This window comes from Paracoccidioides brasiliensis (genome assembly GCF_000150735.1).
Source record: "Paracoccidioides brasiliensis Pb18 unplaced genomic scaffold supercont2.1, whole genome shotgun sequence".
Lineage (NCBI taxonomy): Eukaryota > Fungi > Ascomycota > Eurotiomycetes > Onygenales > Ajellomycetaceae > Paracoccidioides > Paracoccidioides brasiliensis.
Genome location: NW_011371358.1, coordinates 2,225,489 through 2,245,140, shown reverse-complemented (window position 1 = coordinate 2,245,140; position 19,652 = coordinate 2,225,489). Strand labels below are relative to the sequence as shown.

The window sequence follows — 19,652 nt, the reverse complement described above, 5'->3', positions numbered from 1 at the left end:
CTATATATATGTACTCGACTATCCTCAACTTTGCGCGGTTGAGTGGTGAGGAGGTAAAAAGCTTTCCTTTCTTGACTGTGTTCCTCACACATTTCATTTCTTAACAGAGAATTCTGCATATTCTACTGGCGTTGGAATTTGTTAGACCACATAGATCTATGGATTCTTCTCTATAGACTTTATTATTGAGTGTTACATGCTTGGTTCATACCTTGCAATAAGAAGTTACTTAAGATATGAACAAAAAGGATGATAAAGATATAGTGAAGGTGATTGTGAAGTTATTCAGATAATGAGTGTAACTTTCAACAGCTGATGAGCATTCTAGAGTCTTGATTACAGATGGTTCAACACCATCTTTTGCATTCTTATTGAATAGTTTCTGTAATTATGTATGATCTCTTTTTTTCTTTATCTTTTATTCTTCTGATGATATTTTTTTTAGTTACATTAGTTAAACTAAATGTCATTGGCTGAACATGACAGCCAATCACAGCCGCTGAATTCCAGCCAGCACTGCTTATCTCATCCAGCCGACTTTCAGAGCGACTGCAACAAACCAACAACGGGCTTTGCGCAGGGTCAACATCCATCCGTGATTCTACGCCCTGGTCTGCTGCAACTTGGCTGTGGTGACCACTTCAAGCATTGTTTTAATGGAGCCCCTCACTTCTTAGTGCTCTTTAACACTAGTTCACCAGTGTGGAAACATGCACTCTTTGCCCCGCAGGGAATGTGGAGGAGGCTCTGCGTCTGGAACCACTGCTCACTACAGCCTGATAGCTGTCACTCCAGGACTGTCACTAGCTATATAAGAAACATTCGTTGACTGCCAGATATTTAGGGATGGACTTGGCATTCTTCAATGACTAATACTACTGCCCGCCCAATGCCATAAATTCATTATTACTTTCCTGAAACTCCCTTGAATTAATTCCAAAACCTAGGATATACTTTATGAAACTGGAGAATCTAATCAGAATTAACCGCCATGGCCTCCACCGAGTCCACGAAGCACATTGCCACAGCAGCTCCTAGGTTCCTCGTTATTGGCGCCGGGTCTCGTGGTAACGCTTATGCTCGCGCTGTCACTAATGCAACAACCGGCGTCATTCATGCTGTTGCAGAGGTGGATACTTTCAAGCGCCAGGGGTTTGGGCGGAGCTATATCTGGGGCAGCGAACCTCCAGGGGAGGGGCAGGAGTTTGCTGACTGGAAAGAATGGTTGCAGTGGGAAAAATTGCGTAGGGAAAAGGAGAAGGAAGGGGGTGGGGAGCAGCCAAAGGGTGTCGACGGGGTGTTTATCTGCACCCTTGACGAGATGCATGTGGAGATCCTGCTCGCCATAGCCCCCCTCAATCTTCACATCCTCTGTGAAAAGCCCTTGGCGACATCGCTCCAAGATTGTCTGGCTATCTCCCGCGCTTTCAATGAGAATAATCTCTCCAGGTCAAAAATATTTTCCATAGGCCACGTCCTGCGCTATAGTCCACACAACCAGATTCTTCGCCGGCTGCTGCTCGAGGATAGAGTTATTGGCGAGATTACGTTCCTCGAACATACAGAGCCCGTGGGCTGGTACCACTTCGCACATAGCTTTGTGCGCGGCAACTGGCGCCGCGAAACTCAAGGCGGAGACGGCAGTCTCCTGACAAAATGCTCCCACGACATCGATTTTATCCTCTGGCTTCTCTCCTTTCCACCGCCAGGAGCCCCAGATGACTACCCACATCATACACCACAATCTATCTCCTCGACAGGCTCATTGACCCAATTCCGCCAAGCGGGTAAACCAACGGCAGCAGGAGATGCAACAAACTGTCTCTCCTGCCCCGCTGAAAAAGACTGTATCTATAGCGCCATTAAAATCTATAAAGACCGCTTCCTCTCTAAGGGGTTAACGAAGTGGCCCGTTCATATCGTCTGCCCAGATATTGAGGACACCTTCGAGACATCCGGGATGGCCGCAGCAGAATCGCTGCTCATGAAAACCTTGGCAGAGGACTACGACAAATCCACAACTTCGGATGCTGTAGTTGCCGCACGCCCCTGGTTTGGCCGCTGCGTCTATGAATCTGACAACAGCGTCATTGAGAACCAGGTCGTCACCATCTCCTGGGCGGATGACCCACTCCCGCTGCCTTCCGCAGCAACAGCAGCAACAGCAGGGCAACAAGACTTGCACACCCGCCTGCGCGGACGAGGCGCTAAAACTGCTGTCCTCCATATGGTCGCATCGACGGAGGCACAGTGCGAGCGTCGGGGGCGCGTTTCCGGTACGAAGGGTGAATTAACCTATGACAGCAAAACAATATCTGTGTATGATTTCGGCAGTGGGGAGAGGGCCATTACGTACGTGCCAGAACCTCCGCCAGAAGAGACGGAATCGCACGGTGGAGGAGATTATGGGCTGACGAGGGCGTTTGTGAGGGCGGTAGATGTCGTGGAGAATTTGGGGTGGGAGGCTGAGAGGGCACAGAGGACGTTTGTTGGCTGTTCGTTTGAGGAGGCAGTGATTAGCCATGCGACTGTGTTTGCGGCGGAGGAGGCGAGGAGGGAGGGGAAGGTTGTTAGGTGGCAGGAGTGGTGGGCGGGGAAGCGAGAGTGACGAATTGAGGTCTGTTTTTATGTGGTGGTTTTGATGTCCGTTCACCCTTTTCTCATTATGCTTATTGGGATGTACTATTTTTATTGATGACAGTCATGACTTCTTTATGATAATATGATTTTCATCAACTGAGGGATGCTTGCTTCAGAGCTACTTCTTTTTATGTTGATTCATTTAGCAATGATATGTACTTTTCTGTGCTACTCATATCTTCTGGTATTTTATAATGACTGATTGTTATCTCAGTGAAATATCAGAAACATATGAATTGATATCCGCAACGGAAGTGAGACTCGGAGGTGAAATATGAGATAAAGAGACTAGGGGCTCAAGTAATTGATGAGAAAGAAAGGAGAAAGCCTTCACTTCATTATTATTACTTGAAATTAGGGGGGAAATGAGAAAAGAAAAGACTTCTAAGATAACATTCAACTATGAACCAGAGTATATTTAATATAGAAAAATAGTTTTGCTTCTCATTCGTTTAATTCATGTAACTATTAATCGTGCCTCCGCGCACCCACACCTGATGTGGGTGTGCCACAGCGTAATGATAAAAACAGTGTAATGATAAAAATATCAACTTCTTCATTAATCAATCTTCAAATATTAATATATCACCACCACCATGATCAATAAGATAGATGATCTTGAAAAATGTATTCAGAGTGTCATTGAAGTCTATAATGACAATTGAAAACAGAAAATCCTATCTCTGACATGTAAATTCAACATTTTTTATCAATATCTTCAAGCAAGAATCAATGAAAGAAAAACACACAATGCAAAGACTGCACTAAACAAGAAGCTTAGCAAGAGCCAGGAGGACATGTTAAAAGAGTGAATAGCTCATATGGATAGAAATAATTGCTCACTGACTGCAGAGCAGATTTAAGATAATGTGAATTTCATTCTCAAATGTCATCATACTGATCCTTCAGCCTCCCCATCTGTGGTCAGCAAGATGTGGACCTATTGATATATACAAAGCTTGAATAAATATAAAAGAGTTAAGCAAAAGACAATAGATCTGAAAAGAATTGCTATTGAGAATATTAGCTACATCAAGATATGATTTGATTATTTGAAAATCTTACTTCAAAAGTACACATTTCAAATCTGTAATATCTACAACTTCAATGAGATTGGCTTTCAAGAGGGTCAAGGATGTGGAGAATGAGTTATTACTGCTTTTAAAGACTTTAATTCAGTTATAACTTCATCATATTCTCAAGAATTGATCACTGTGATTGAGTGTGTTTCAGTAGATAATGAGATATTGAATTTCTTTATCATCATGAAATTCAAAACTCAACTTGAAGATTAGTATATATAAAGCAATCTATCAGATGGATATACAATCATGACATCAGATACTGATTATATCAATAATAAGATTGACTTTGCATGGATTCAGCACTTTAATGAGATCTCTAAAAAACATCAACAAGACAGTCATCAATTGCTGCTTTTTGACAATTATGAATTTCATCTAACTGAAGAATTTCTACAATACTGCAATCTTCATAAGATTATTCTATATGAATTTTCTTCACATTTAACTTATATATTACAATCTTTAAACAGTATATCTTTTCAGTAATAAAAGCACTATCATTCAAAGACAGTTAATCAAGCTGTGTGATATAAATATGAGCAGTATGAAAAACATCAATTTCTACAGAATTTAGTTGATGTCTGCAAAAAGACTTTTCAATCTTTTACTATTCAGACTGACTTTGCAGATTGTGATATTGTTTCATTCAATTCACAATTTGTACTACTTAAGCTAGATTCAAAGGTCTATGACTACTCTGAGTTGCAAATATATGAAGAAGACTTCTTTTCACTGCAATCAAACTGTTCAGATACTGCTTCATCATAGCTATTCTCACTTAAAACAATCAAGAAGCTACAACATCATATTCACATGACAAAGAAGACAATGCAAGATATGAAGAACACACTTGATTTCAAATCACCTCATCTAAGCAATCAATTGAACAAGATTTTCCAAGGCAGTCTTGTTCAGACAGAACTTAATACTATAAGAAAAAGTGAAATTGAGAGTTACTACCTTGCAATCAAACATCACAGCACTAAAAATACACATCAGCAGGTTCAAGTAGGAGGTATACTCACTGTCAGAGATGTGAATAGAAAGATCACACAACATAAAGAGGAGGAAGCAGAAAAAGAATATTATAAGAAAGTCAAAACATGTTGAGAGAGCTTTGAAAAAAAATGCCACAGATCCAACTCAACAAGAGGTTAATGATATATATGAACATCTCACAAATAATACAGCTACTACAGATGATATAGATAAATTAATTATCATAGATTAGCAGTGTGGTGATGAGATATTAATATTTGAAGTTCTAATTATCCATATTTTTATCATCACGCTGTTTTTATCATTACGCTGTGGCGCACCCACATCAGGTGTGGGTGCGCGGGGCACGATTATATCTTGAAATAACTATAGAAAGCTCACTGCTGGACCTAACTCTCCTCACGCATCAGCTATCACATCTTTTCAACACAATTTGCTCTTAGCATAAGTCCACATCCTCAGCGGCCACTTTGAACGTCCCAGATCTAGTTTTCCCGTCTAAGTCTTGACATCCGGCTCCTCCCTTCCAATAAACTCTTTCAGCTTCAACAACTGCACAGCCAACGCAATATTCTCCTTCAAATACTCCTGCGCATCTTTCCCAAACTCCTTCTCATCTGGCTCATGGCGCTCAACATACAACCTAATCGTAGCCCCACTGCTGCCCGTTCCTGACAGGCGGACTATGATACGACTCCCATCATCGAACTTGACGTAAATACCCTGGTTCTTACTTACGCTGCCGTCCAGATCGGTGTAGGAGAAGTCATCAGCCTCGAGGACCTTGCGTCCCGAAACGCTCGAGCCAACGAAGGTATCTTTCTTGGTGGTAATAAGCTCTTTGAGATTGTCAATTACCTTACTCGCGCCTGCGGAATCGACATTTTCGTAGTCGTAGCGCGTGAAAAAGGTGCGACCGTATACTTTCCAGAAGTCATGTTGGATCGCGGCAATGCTCAGGGGCTTTCCGGGATTGGCTTTAGCGATGCCGGCGATAATGTTGAGCCAGGCGACGATGGCCCAGAGCCCGTCCTTTTCACGGATGTGGTTGCTACCTGTGCCAAAGCTCTCTTCACCACATATTGACATTTTCTTGTTGTCGAAGAGAGCGCAGAAGAACTTCCAGCCCGTGGGCACTTCGTAACATTTCAGGTTTTGCGCTTTGGCGACCAGATCCACTGCGCCTGAAGTTGGCATTGAACGGGCCAGGCCGTATACACCCTGCATCTTAAAATAGGGAATCAGCTTCGCGTGATGGGCAATGATGGCCAAGCTGTCTCCTGGTGAGACGAAAGTGTTGGCTCCGTAGATCATGTTGCGGTCGCCGTCTCCATCACTTGCTGCACCGAATTGAATGCCGTTCTTGTCAACAGCCTCGACAAGGGAGTGGGCGTATGTCAGGTTGGGATCCGGGTGCCCACCACCAAAGTTAGGAGAGGGAACGCAGTTTTGAATACTGGAGGGAGGAAGGCCAAGTTCATCCACAAAAATTGCCTTTCCATAGGGGCCGGTGACTCCATGCAGGGCGTCGAAGAGGACCTTGAAATCGGGGTGCGTCTTGAAAAGGGACCTGATGAGATCGAAGTCGAATATTTCCTTCAACATCTCGACGTAATCGGTCGTGGAATGGATAATTTCCACCTCCAAGGATCCATATTTCTTGATGCCAATTTGTGAAAGATCGATGTCCGGTATTTCAGCGATTTTGTATGATGCCAGATTCTTGGAGGTTTCGTAGATCTTATTCGTCACAGACTCGGGCGCGGGGGCACCGTTGGAAAGGTTGTATTTAATACCAAAGTCCGCCTTTGGTCCTATTGGTACAACGAGTTAAGATATGTATTGCAATCCGTGCAGCGGTGAACACCCAGGATTTGGGACCCATCGCCAGAAATAAGACGTTTTTTAAAGCACACGTACCACCGGGATTATGACTTGCAGTAAGCAAAATTCCACCAGTAGCCTTCCTCTTTCTGATAACATGGCTCGCAGCGGGTGTGCTCAGGATACCATTGTGGCCCACCAGCAACTTTTTGACACCGTATGCTGCTCCGATTTTGGCGATCAATTGCACGACTTCTGGATTGTAGAATCGCCCATCACCCCCAATGACCAAGAAGGAGCCCTCAACGCCCTCTGGAATAGACAGGAGAATACTTGTGATGAAGGATTCAGAGTAATTGGGCTGCTGGAAGACAGTGACCTTTTTGCGAAGACCAGATCTACAAGTGAATTAGCAGGTGGATGCTGATGATTTGGCTTTGGAATAGGGAAAATACCTACGTTCCGGCCTTCTGGTCTGTAAACGGAGTAATTGACACAGTTTTGGCGTTCATTTTGAATATTTTCGCCGTGCAATGTCCTCTTGCGCTTGGTTGGGGTGGGGACTAGGAAGAGGTATGCAACCGAAGACGCGATGGTGTTTATTTAATTTGGCTAGAATGAAGAAAAAAAAATAAACTTTAAGAGCCAATTTATATCCTTTCGCCCGTTTGCTACAGCTAACAATAGTACACACTGGGGCTTATCACCTCTTTAGAGAGGATTGTGACATTTTGGATTTCTGGGTCTATTAAGGGTGTTGAGAGGATTGTTAGAAGATTGTTGAGATATGTTGAAATCCAGTTTTTGGCGGGGCAACTGCGTCATTGCAACACCACAAAAGCCCCCCCCGTATAGAGGAGATCTACTATATGAGATGCGGGTATGGGGGCGGATTCTTGACATCATTTCAGGAGCTTAGCTAGTAGCTGCTCTAAAACCAGGTACGCTGGCCGTATCTATTCAGTGTATTTAAGGTAACATGGTAGAGCATCTTCACGGGGGTCATTATTCAAACAGCATTGCCTTATTGGCTGTGACGGAACAGCTAATTCTCCTCCACCTCCCGTTCATTTGTTAAAAAAAAGAAAACGAGAGAAAAACTGCCACTATCGCTGAAACAGCAACTGAAATTGCATACCCTCTATTGTAGGCCTTGGTTGGTGAATATGCGTCCAGCAGCCCCCCAGTATCTCGATAGAGAATCAGATCCTTCGGTAGTTAGTTATATATCTCATTCAATCCTTCTTCTCAAACAACACACGTCGATAATACCTCATCTCCTCAATGCTATCGAGAATATCCTCCTTTGCCAGGTGCACAAACCCTTTTCTCGGCGCATCCCTCAACATCTTTTCATTCCCCCACCTCCTGAATGCCTCTTTAATACTGCTCACATCCAGCAATCGATAATGTAGCCACTCGAGAACATCCGCATATGGTTCACAAGCCAAAAATGCCTTGTCAGTGTGCACACTATTACCCGCCAGCAATCCGATGCGCTTCTGGGGGACATGCTTCTTGATATAGGCAAGCAGACCCTCCGCGGCGGCAGTCGGGGTTGTAGTCGATGAGAGCACTGCAGCTGTCAAGCCTGTCTGGCCATGGGTCTTGATGCACCAGTCATTCATGTTGTCAAGGACAGATTTGGGGTAGTGGATTACAGCTTCGAAGCCGTTGGGTTCAACTAAGTCGAGATTTGAGTCGGTGATGAAGCAGCATATTTGTATTATTTTATCCGTACGCGGATCGAGACCTGTCATCTTTATACCCCGGTGGAGAAAGTGGTTAGTTTAGTTTCGATGATCATGTTGTTTGTTATTCTTATTGTGAACTGGCGGAGATTTTGCAATGTCGGATGGCTCTCGGAACCAACCTTAAAGGGGCGATCGGGGATATCGAACCTCGCAATCAATCCAGACAAGAGGATCAGTTGACCGGGAGAGAGGCATGGCTGCGAATTGGCGATATCTTCAGCCAAAAGCTGAATGTGATTTCAGGGGGGATAGAACTGTCTCTCTGAGGTGTGAACTTGGTTGAGTTTGGTTTGGTTGAGTCAAGAGAATTCAATTGGAGGCCATCCTTTAGTTATTAGTTATTTACTCTATTTATCATCTTGTTCTCTCGGAAGCTAAGAAAATATTAGCAGCAGGACGAAAAGGATTTTTTTTATATACACAACGGAGTACAATAAATAGTTTTTGAAGTTTTTCTCACAAGAATAAATCTTACTCCAGTAGCTAGATAGTATGAGACAAATATCTCAGCATAGGCCACATTGTTCCCCAATACTGAACTACCCATATCTACAGGGCCTTCTTGTCCACGCCATCCATCAGGGAACTGCCATCACGGCGTTGACCTCACCGGTGACATTGGATACACGTCACGAGTGCCAGTCAGTTCTCCGGTCGAGCCGTTTTACTACACCTCCTGATTGATCGTGTGTTCTTTGAGGATTCCAGTTTTATCGCTGTGCTCCCGTTTGTATCTCAAATGCTGAGGGAGCGGTCGTGGGTTTGAATCCTAATTTAGGGAAATATCTCTTCACAGAGGGTCTGAGGTTGGTCGTCACATACGTAGGAGACGCGGGCTGTTGGACAATCCCAGAGGGAAAACTGCTTCAGCGGCAGCGGGCCCCACCCCCGCGCGCACTTCAAAATCGGAGGACTCCCCTACAATCCCATCTCCTTCGTTTGTCATCAATAATCAAGGGTGAAACCCACCAGCAAATGTGGTGGAAAGAGGGCACACAAAAAGCCAATATTTCCAAAAAAAAAAAACATTCTTCTAATTTTTCAGGTAAATGCGTAGAATTGAAGGAGGCAATATCGCATCCTTGAACGGTAGTGATGCCGAATATGCCAGAATAGTCAGTATGCTAGTACATGAACAAGCTGTTTGTCTAGAGCTCGTCGGCTCAAATGGTAATCACTCTGTATCGCGTCAAATCGCTGCTGCAAAGAGAAGAAAAAGCAAACTAACAGAAATGTGTCAACTCGGAGCTCTGTATGCTGTGACATTACAGAGCCTGAGCACAACAACAGCATTTGAAGGAGCAGAGATAATGGACGGATGTTCTTCGGAATTTGGGAAGGCAAGAAGTGTAAGAGGAAGAAAAGCTAAACCAGGAAATGGCCGCAGTCAAAACGATGGTAAGATTCAGGACCAATAATATTTTTGAAGGACAAAAGGAAGAACAAAAGAAAGGGAGGTGAGATAGGTGGTTTAGTGACTTTGCCTGTCAGCTACTGCATATGAAAATCCTAAGGTGAAGCGAAGAAATCAACCAAAGATTGAAGTAATTTCGTTCACTTCGGTCAAGGCAAGGAATATTTAACTAATGAATCCTTGAGAAAAGATATAAAAGAATCAGACAAAAAAAAAAAGAAAATGTAAAGAACAAAAGACAAGCAATGAAAAAACTCAAAAGTTCAACCCAACGACTCCACTCGAAATCAATAAACACCAAAAATTTCCAGTTTCTCCAGTTGCAGTTGCATCCAACTCTTAAAGATCCTCCTCAGGCTCCTGTGGCGGTTTCTGCTTAATACTCAAATTGCTTCCGGGTAGGACACTCGTAGCTACATTACCGTTTTCACACCCATTAAGACCAGAGCTAGGACTTGACCCCGTAATCTCCTGAATGTTAGCAGCCAAACACGACCCGCCCGATCTCTTGTTATTAAAGACACCATTGTCCGTGCCCAACACACTAGCCCGTTGCTTCTTCAAGGGGCTTCCGATGAACGCCGGGTCCCTGTCTAGCACACTGCTGCTGTGGTTGTTAATATGCGGTTCATGTGAGTCTGGGAGGGAAGAGGCGCCGTGCGGAGGGGTGGTGGCGTCGGGAACAGCTACAGTGGTTGTGCTGGTTATGCTGTTGGAAGGAGGGGTCGTCGATATTGGTGCGGGTGTGTTTGATTTTGAGGTTAGCGAAGTCGCGTTGCCGCTGTTTGTGAGGGGATCGGCGGAGTGTTGCCGTTTCAGCTGTGATAGGAGATTGTAAGCAATACGACCTAATAACTAGACAAATTTCCGCGAGGTATATGACATGAAAGTCATAGTCACATTGACTGGAACTGCTTTTCAAAAGAAAAATCGGAAAGGAAAATGGAAACATACCTTTATCTGCCTCACGCCCTCCGCAAGTTCTCCCTGTCTTTTGACGTCATCAGGTGAAAGCAGCGAAGAACCAACATCCTTATCCTCCTCATACTCCGCTTTGTGAAGTATAGACGATGTACCATTTTCATCATCATCATCACTGTCATCCATGTCACTTCCACTACTCCGCTTAGGCTTCTTTCTTGACTTTCCCAGTCCCTCTTTGCTATTGCTGTCTCTAAAGTTAATAAAGCCAACAGCACCACCAGGCTTTAGGGGCGCAAGGTTCGCAAAGTCCGGCTGTACAGATACACGTTTTGCAGTCGAGCCGGTGTTATCTTTAGCCTTGGACTTCGTTTCCAGAATACCCATCTTTTGCAATTGCCCTGTGAAAATTTATGTTAATGGAATCAATACCTCTAAATGATTGGAACTAAGACATCCAACTTACGCTCTCCTCGATACATAAACGTAAATATGGCGTACGGCCTGTCCGGTGGATCAATTCCTGTAACGGTCTGTGTACTGATAGACCTGGGATCTAGGGATTTCGGCTTTGCAAAGCTGGTAGTATGATCAACATCCACATCATTAGCCCCTTGGCCATTCGACTCCGGCTTGTCTTCATCGTCATCATGCGCATCGAACTGAGGCGAATATTCCCCCCGCTTGATTTCTCCCGATGCCAAAACCCTAAACAGGGTCACTTTAATCTGACCCGCCGTCTCAGGGATCGGATCATCATCATCATCCTCAGTGCCAGACGTGTAGTCGACATCCGACAAATTCTCAACAGGCGCCTCTGCATCATCTCCATAGCGCAATACACTCTGCCGCTGCTGTCCAGGGAACCTAGTTTTCTTCTCATCCATTTCCATCATCTCATCATTCCCATCATTCCCCAGCCTTTGTTCCTCCTGCCCTTGCCGCCGGGTGCTGTTTGAACCCTTTCTCCTCCGCCTCCGCTCCATCTTCTGCCACCTCCTTTCAATCTTCGCTGCGGAATCCTTCCCTTCCAAATCCAGCCCATTCAGCCACCTCTCCAACCCGACCTCTCGAAACAAAAACTCCCGCTCCGCAAGCCCTCCACCCTCGGACTGCGGTATCCCAACCCATCTGGAATTAACCCATGTCTCTTCCCCGCGCCGCAACAACGTCGCCACCTCTTCCTTCTGCCGGCCGTCGAAATATATATAGGCAGCAACAGTCTCGTTGGGCGAAGTCGTCAGGGCCTGATAGGGTCCGACAGAGTTTGCAACAGTGTTTGCGCCCTTAGGAAAAGGGCCAACAACTTTTGCCTTTGGGTGCGGGTTTTCTGGTGTGGGTTTTGGGGTTGAGTAAGGCACATTTTGGCCCGGGGTGAGGAGGGTAATGGAGATTGCGAAGGTGGACTGTTCGGGTTTGCTTGCTGAGGAATCTGGAAGTTTGGGAGGCGGGACGGGAATGTAGCAGGCAATCCGGGAGGCGCGAGATTGCCGTTGGACTGAGTACTCTGGCAACGGCCCGTTGGGGGTGTGGATGCTGACTGCAAGGCCTTTGAAACACGGCATGGTTGGGTAGTAGTGCTTTTGGTCCAGTGTATATGGATATTCGTTTTTGAGGTTTTGGGAGAATACGATGATAGAAATTCAGAGCCTTGGGTGTTGTGTTTATGGGTAGGAATGGCGACCTGCGCAATCCGTCACGGTTCCGATAGATGGTATATACCTAAGGAGGTAAATATATGTATATTCCCTGCTGAAAGTAGCTAAAGGATCATGTTGATAGGCTAGCAGCTTGGTTTGGAAACCATTTATATGTAAATTGAGTGTGGGGAAGTGACAGGGAAGCTGAATGAGCAGGGTGGGTGTTGCAGCTCTCTCGAATCAGCTTCAACGGTATTGGAGAGACCTAGAAACCAGGTGAAGAGAGTAGTGAAGAGAGAGGATTATTGTTGTTTTGTTTTTTGCCTTTTGTACTCTTCATCAACAATGTTTGTTGGAATGGAAGTTTGAACACCCACACAATAAACAACACAACACCCCCAACCGACAACTCACAGCTTGATATGGGGGAGGAAGAGAGAGAGAGAGAGAGAGAGAGAGAGAGAGAGAGAGAGAGAGAGAGAGAGAGAGAGGCTATGTCTCCCTCGCACTACTGCCAATTTCCACTGATCAAGGTTGAATGGCTTTGATGGATTTGCAGGACTTCTGGGGACTGGCAGAAGCCAATGCAGGACAGAGAGCAGAGGAAGAGGGCGTTGTTCGGATGGGCGACCCGGTCGTTCAAACAACGGGCAACAAGAGTCGAGAAGTGGTCCGGCTGGAGTTTGGTTAGTTAGGCCCAAGCAGCTGCCTCCAAGCCAGCGGGCACGCGTGCATGGAACGGACACGTGACACTCCAGCCCATTTCGAAGCACTCGACGTCATCAACAATCTGTCGTCAACGTAACTATGGGCTGGAGGGGAAAAGGAGCTGGTAGAATGGACGATATATTATTTTGGGTTTCAATGCTCCATATGCAGCTGCTGCTACATGTGATCCCGTTGAGGAGGGGATAACCGTGATTAAATCTCAACTAACTTGTTTTCTGTTTGTCCTAACTAACTACATCTTACGGACTGCCTCTGTTTGAGTATTCAGATCAACCAACAAATGAGAAAACGTGCAGAAAGGACGTGAAACTCAACAACTCTCTGGGCAAATCTATCTATTAGGTTCACTCTTCATGCTGAAACTAGACCATAGCCATCGCCATCATTCGTTTCTTCGATTCTCACCGTCTATTGTATCTATTCTCCTCTCAGAAGCGAAGTTAAAGCCCGGAGAAAGATCACTCTCACACAGACGCAGCAGCAATAACAACTCACACATGGACGCAAGCATGTTCATTATCTACTCTACACAGCCCTCAAGAGGCCCAGGGGGGGGGGGGGGGGGGGGAATGAATTTTCCCTACAACCAACTCAAAAAAAGTTATTACAACAGGTGAAGAAAAAAACATATGTTGATCAACAAACTAATCTAAGAATTGAAAGATGTTCACAGAGATCATGAAGTCCACAAATCAAAAAGGCAGGAGGCTTGACTTGCCGGGAGTATGACTTAAAAATAAGAACGAACTCCTGTCCCAGCAATATAAAAACAGATGGGGGTGAATTAGGGCGGAAAGAGGAATAAAAGGGAAATTGCAAAAATCAAGAAGAAAGTCATTTGTACAACCTGACATAAGTATATCAGATACGTGGGGAATATAAAAGAAGAGGGCCAGAAAAAAAATAGAAGAGCAACAAGAAGGCTGGTGATGGAAGACTCAACAATAGCTTGTCCAGCTATTAAAGTCCACCGGCACCCGAAGCCGTTCGAATGGAAAGAGACCCATCGTGCCGTCGACGCGCGTTTATCTCCCCCTCTATCCAACCCTTAGGAAAAAATTATTGTGTTAAAACTCGATTTATATCATCCTTCTCTTTTCCCTTTTCCTTCAAAACGTTTGCATTCCGCGATTGCGCAATCTCCCCACTCCGCCTGCGAATTTCATTGATAGAATTCTCATCCTGCCCAAGCTTCTCGAAATGGTACAGCGGCTCCAGCTGAACATTCATGCGGAAGATGTAGCGCTTGAACCAATACGGGACAGCAGTGAAGAGCTGGTAGCTCATATGCCTGCGCGTGGGAACGGCGAAGATATAATCTAATTCTTCCAGGGTTCGTTGTTTGGTCTCGGGGACACAGAGGAGGATCATGAAGAAGGCGCAGACATTCATGGCGCTGGTGTTTGTTGAAATGGTTTGTTAGAAGAGGGCTCGTAACGGTAAGAGGGGAAACCCGTGAGGGGAGTTGGGGATCGACTTACGCATAGAACGCAAGGGCACCTGTGGGGGTCAGGGCGCGGAACTGTCGGGGGAATGTGATTGAGAGCACAGCCGCCCAGAATAGGCATGTTGCTACTGCCCACGCCATTCCGACCTCTGTTGAAAGATTTGTCAGTATTTCCAAAAAACACGACATCTTCTTTCTCAGTCAGATGAAAAAATTTTAACGTACCTCGATGGGATAAAGGAAAGACCTCAGCAGAGTAGGTAAAGGGGACGGGGCCTTCTCCGGGGGAGTAGAAGGCAGCAAACAAATATATGAAGAAAGCAACGACACCAAGATGAGCTGGACTGCTTTCTGGGATATAAAATGCAAGGCCACCAGCAAGCATCGTCCACGCCATCTGTGGGAAAGTGAAGAGCAAGAGTGCACGTCGTCCATATGTGTCAATGGTCCAGACCGCCGGGAACGCGAAAACGAAGTTGACCAAACCGAAACCAAACGACGCGAGCAACGACTCCGTAACAGTGGCGTTTGCTTGTTTGAAAATGGTCGATGAGTAGAATGCCATGGTGTTGATACCACACATCTGCTGCGAAATCATAACCACGAACGATGCAAGGGTTGCGCGACGAACGCGGGGAATAGTGAACAATTGGAAAAAGCGAGTGACGTAATTGCTCTTGCCAGCCACTGACTCTTCAATTTGGATCTGGCTGTGCATGTAATACAAGTCTCGCGCGGCCTGAATTGGGTGGTTTCGAAGGGAAAGCAGGGATTCGTATGCTTTGTTGATTCTCCCTTTCTTGATATACCATCGCGGGGACTCAGGGCAGAAATATACTCCAAAGGCAAGAGGGACAGCTGGGATGAACGCCGATCCCAATTGCAGTCTCCAGGAGATGTTACCGGTATCTTTCACAATAAGATTGGCGCTGAAGCCAAGCAAAATGCCGAAGGCGGTCCAGCTACATAAAACGTCAGTTCAGGCATCTCAAGCTAAAGACCTGTGGAAAGGTGTCTTACAGCTGCCAACACATCACAAGGCCACCGCGAACAGACGCAGGAGTGTTTTCGGCACAGAAGATGGGTACCGTGGATGCTTTGGCACCCATTCCAATTCCCATGAGCAAGCGGGCGATCAGAAGCTGAGGCCAGCTCTGAGACAGAGCGGAACCTATAGGAGTGAGAACGCAGAAGATAGCAGAAACAAAGATGGCCCCTCGACGACCAAAGTAGTAGTTGAGAGGATCGGAGCACCAGCAACCACTAAGACGGAGAATAGCATTAGACGCGGGAATACTATTATAGCTGGCGATCATGCCAAGACGACCTGGACTTACAGGAAAGCCGATCCGATATAAGGTCCACTATACCAGAGTTAGTTCAATCGAAGCCCAGAGACCCCATGGATAGATGTTGAAGACCTACGCATTTACGAGACCAACAATCCACTGATTCCTCTCAGCATCCGGGTGGTCCGCTTCGAACAGGTTGAATTCCTCCGGGAATGACAGATTGGCGCCGTTTGATCCCGTTTGATCCCAGCCCCTGGATACCTAAGTTAGAATTTTTGATACCATAGAAAATGATTAAAACAGAAGGGTATCTGCGAATGGCCAACTTACTGGACAGCAGCACCAATCGAACACAGGACAATCGTGCAAAGGAGAGCTTTAGGCTGACGCCATTTGTGAAGGACCTCGTTCCGGATAGCTTCGACCTCGTCTTCCGTGATGCCCTCGACATTCTCAAAGTTGGACGGATCTTTGGCCACTAGAGCCCCCCTCTGCAGGGTTGGGATTATATCTTCCAAACCGAATCTTTGGGCGAATTCCTTAACATCTCTCATCAGGGTAGACTTTGGGATGTCTGCAAGAGGGTTTTTGATTCTAGAAGCAATGGGATGGGCCCCGCGATCAGTTGCTGTTAAATCTGACATATATCAAGTCTGAAATGGTGAGCTCGTTGTGTATACCTTGCGGTTAAGTTGGAATGTAAATTGATCTTCTCTTGTTCACCCCGCTCTGCATCGTCGGGGTGCTGGTCGGAACTTCCACTACAAAACACGGATTATACATTCAGCACAACCAATTCCTTTTGTCCTTCTTCCCCTTTTCCGCTTGCATCCCAGTCATGGATATGGGGGGTTGAATACGGCACACACCTTTTGTGCATGACTTCGCTTTCCTGAGGTTCAGGGACGACTGCGTCAGCGACGCAGTCCTTCTTACCGTTCGCCATTTCTCAGCAGCAAAATGGAGACGGAGACGGAGATAGAGAGGTGTGATATTGATAGAAGCAGAAGGGTGTTGGTAGAATCAGCATAGAAGGGGTTTTTTCAAGGAGAACAAAGACCCTTGGGATAGAAGAAAGTGAGGGAATTGGATACGTGGAGAAGGTCCCTGGAAAGCCGGGGGTGAAGTAGGAAGAAGGTTTGGAAGGGTGGTTGATATTAGGGATGTAGCAAGTATGTAACCACCAGAGCTAAAAATGACGACCTTTGGCTTTCCGTACCCAAATTTCTATTTTTGCTTCGCACCATAAACAAACGGCCTGCTGAAATAATGCAACACCTTCCAGAACAGAGAAAGCTCATACGGTACGAGATTGGTGATAATGTTCCAACGTTCTTCCAACACTTCCAACACCTAGGCTGTGAAACACGTTCGTAAAAGGAAGAGAGACAACCACGAAGAACTCATCCTTGAATCTGTAGAGAGAGAGAGCAAGAGGACCGTGAGGAAAAGAGTAGTGATTGAATCGGCAAACTCCTCGCAATGCTTGATGTGAATATTCTATGTCATTTCATTGATTTTTGAACGGCAACTTTTGCCCTAAAGCAGTCGCCAAACCCTCGCTCACAGTGTAAGGTGTTGAAGTATGTGGAAAGCAACTCCAGGTAACGTGACTCACTTCGAAACAACCCAAACTCAAATATCTCCAACAAACCGACAAACTAAGGTACTAATTAAACTAAAAGATAATTATAGAACAACTCTAAATTGCCCTTCAGCCAATGGCCCAATGGGCCCGTGACGTGTGACGATTCATTCTCCCCATTTATGTGCATGCATTTTTGGCGGTGGCTTTGTTGTCCCTGCTGATATGAACATCCATCCCTTTTTCTCTCCCGCACCGCAGAGACCAGATCACATTAAATATTATGAGTTGCAAGGGCGTCGTTTAAAATCAAGAATGCATGGGCTGATCTCCTGCAATCCTAACTATTCTCCAATGATTCAATTTTGCGCTTCTCAAAACTCAATGAAATAAGGATGCACTTTTCCGATGTGGCCCCCCCCCTCCCAACCATCATGTTGATAAGCTCTGTCCCGTCCTGTCCTGTCCCGCCACTGGGATTTGATGATTGGGTTGTCAGACTAGGTGGGTTTAAAGCGAGAGAGACTTGGCGGATGAAATGAAGTTTTTCCAAGCAAGTTGTTAATTAAGGATCGCGATTCCCGATTTCATACTCCCGTGTCCCAATGCATGTCTAAAAATGTCTGTGGTGATCATGAACGAGGAATATGAATAAAAATAACGAGACGCGTAGTTACTGCGTATATTCTCATATGATCACCGGCGAATTTTATGGAAGCCTTTTACTACCAGTCCATACGCGTGAATAGCGAAATGGACAAGAAGAAGACCCTCATTTCTCCGCGCACTCACTGTTTAACGTCAAATATTATCCTTGGTGATGGGGTGCCTCCGCCATGTGCTAAGCTCTTGGCTGGGCTACGGCTCGGCTGAAGATCCACCCAGTTAAAAATAAGACGAAGCGCAGCAGCGGCTTCAGAGGATCCCGCGATGTGGCTGGTCTTGGCTGATAATCTGCACGACAAAGTATCAGGGTCCGCTCTGTTGGAGCATATCATCAGACTCGCAGCCACAGACTTGAGACAAGGATTTGGATACCAACCGAAGCGATCCAAGTTTTAGTGACACCTGGCGCATCCAGAAAAAGGGCCAGGTTATTGTCATGCCCAAAATGTAATAATGATGAAGGCGATTGTAGCCCTCCAGAGGATTGAGTCTTCACACGACATATGAACTCACAATTCGGAATGGCTCAAATGAATCGGGCTTCCTGTTTTCACAGAGCAGTGCAGTCGGGTGATTCCAGTACTTTTTAATAGATAAGCATAAGAAACGCATATCATCTCTTAACTGTCATCCAATCACCGTCATTTCTCATCCTTCTTTTCAGATTGCGCATGCTAGTGACTTGTCATCAGATCAGCCCTGACTCAACCCACACATCAAAGACGGTTTAGCTAGAGCAGGATGCACAGGTGGGGGTGGCTTTGGGAAAATATTTACAGAGCATCAACGCATGTAATGTGTCTGTCAATTGTCAGTGAGTCAAGATGGAGTTTACGGTTAACTCAAGAGTCGATGGAACGAGTGAAGAAGTGGTCTCCACGTCGCTTCGTACCCCTGAATCTTGGACTTCATGATCTGTAACCCACTCAGGAGTCATTGGCTCCATAGATACCCGTCTCGACGGAAAAGGAAATGTTCCATTGTCACAACATTGACAATATCTTCACAGCAGACATGTCATTCATATATGCGGAATACTAAAACGTTGTTCTTCTACTCTATAGGCTGTCAGCAAACCACTAACCAAACGAGAAGATATATATACATGTTATCCATATGCCGCAAGATACCAACGCGGCGGATTTGACGGGATAATCGAAGAAGGGCGAAGAACCGTTGGCCGATAAGCCAGCCTTCCTGCAATCAAGTATCAAGCTACCTTTGTGTCAACCAGACTTCCGCCGGGTAACAAGGTCAAAACCAAAGCAATGTCTTCCCCTATCTTTGCATGGTGTGGGCTATTGGGCTAGGGTCAATGGCAGTTTGATGTCAAGTCCAACGACCCCAGGGACAGTTGTGATGACAACCGATCGGCATAGCGAGATGTCCGGAAACTACATCCGCCAACGGGCAATATCATCGGGGGAAAATTCTTGAAGCTCGACGTGAGAGTCTGGGGCTATTGGGTCTTTTCTTTTCCGGCACAGGAAAACGCAGAGTCGCAGAGTCGCAGAGTCATTAGGACGTTGAACTCAAAATGGCACCACCATTCCTCAGCATATGAAACATCATTGTATATATTAAGTTGTAGATTATTTATAAGTGAATATAATACTAGTTAAGTTAACTCTTTATTTTCTTTAACTTTCATTATTC

General features: G+C 45.5%; 7 protein-coding genes across 7 annotated transcripts in view; 3 read left to right on the top strand and 4 right to left on the bottom strand.

Annotated features, from left to right (window-relative positions):
• The window catches only part of PADG_00683 (uncharacterized protein), a gene marked incomplete at both ends in the record, with an annotated part of 2,580 nt that extends 2,435 nt beyond the window's left edge, over nucleotides 1-145 (top strand). Inside the window, one exon of the mRNA XM_010757628.1 lies at nucleotides 108-145. Coding sequence (XP_010755930.1) covers nucleotides 108-145 — 38 coding nt within the window. The remainder of the gene's footprint in view (nucleotides 1-107) is intronic.
• Nucleotides 146-991: 846 nt separating this feature from the next.
• PADG_00682 (uncharacterized protein) lies at nucleotides 992-2,608 on the top strand (the record flags this gene model as incomplete). The annotated part of the gene is made up of 1 exon (XM_010758154.1): nucleotides 992-2,608. The coding sequence occupies one exon, from the start codon at nucleotides 992-994 to the stop codon at nucleotides 2,606-2,608; it is 1,617 nt and encodes a 538-aa protein (XP_010756456.1).
• A 2,614-nt stretch (nucleotides 2,609-5,222) lies between these two features.
• PADG_11132 (phosphoglucomutase) lies at nucleotides 5,223-7,060 on the bottom strand (the record flags this gene model as incomplete). The annotated part of the gene is made up of 3 exons (XM_010758427.1): nucleotides 5,223-6,538; nucleotides 6,645-6,946; nucleotides 7,008-7,060. The coding sequence occupies 3 exons, from the start codon at nucleotides 7,058-7,060 to the stop codon at nucleotides 5,223-5,225; spliced, it is 1,671 nt and encodes a 556-aa protein (XP_010756729.1).
• Nucleotides 7,061-7,783: 723 nt separating this feature from the next.
• PADG_11131 (uncharacterized protein) lies at nucleotides 7,784-8,497 on the bottom strand (the record flags this gene model as incomplete). The annotated part of the gene is made up of 2 exons (XM_010758426.1): nucleotides 7,784-8,308; nucleotides 8,450-8,497. The coding sequence occupies 2 exons, from the start codon at nucleotides 8,495-8,497 to the stop codon at nucleotides 7,784-7,786; spliced, it is 573 nt and encodes a 190-aa protein (XP_010756728.1).
• An 854-nt stretch (nucleotides 8,498-9,351) lies between these two features.
• On the top strand, nucleotides 9,352-9,720 carry PADG_11130 (uncharacterized protein; the record flags this gene model as incomplete). Its single annotated transcript, XM_010758425.1, has 1 exon — nucleotides 9,352-9,720. One exon carries the CDS (start codon nucleotides 9,352-9,354, stop codon nucleotides 9,718-9,720), a length of 369 nt encoding a protein of 122 aa, XP_010756727.1.
• A 335-nt stretch (nucleotides 9,721-10,055) lies between these two features.
• PADG_00680 (uncharacterized protein) lies at nucleotides 10,056-12,202 on the bottom strand (the record flags this gene model as incomplete). The annotated part of the gene is made up of 3 exons (XM_010758153.1): nucleotides 10,056-10,535; nucleotides 10,671-11,038; nucleotides 11,104-12,202. 3 exons carry the CDS (start codon nucleotides 12,200-12,202, stop codon nucleotides 10,056-10,058), a joined length of 1,947 nt encoding a protein of 648 aa, XP_010756455.1.
• A 1,863-nt stretch (nucleotides 12,203-14,065) lies between these two features.
• On the bottom strand, nucleotides 14,066-16,691 carry PADG_00679 (uncharacterized protein; the record flags this gene model as incomplete). Its single annotated transcript, XM_010757627.1, has 9 exons — nucleotides 14,066-14,402; nucleotides 14,488-14,602; nucleotides 14,679-15,415; nucleotides 15,474-15,716; nucleotides 15,791-15,817; nucleotides 15,879-15,998; nucleotides 16,076-16,339; nucleotides 16,426-16,506; nucleotides 16,615-16,691. 9 exons carry the CDS (start codon nucleotides 16,689-16,691, stop codon nucleotides 14,066-14,068), a joined length of 2,001 nt encoding a protein of 666 aa, XP_010755929.1.
• Nucleotides 16,692-19,652: the final 2,961 nt, after the last annotated feature.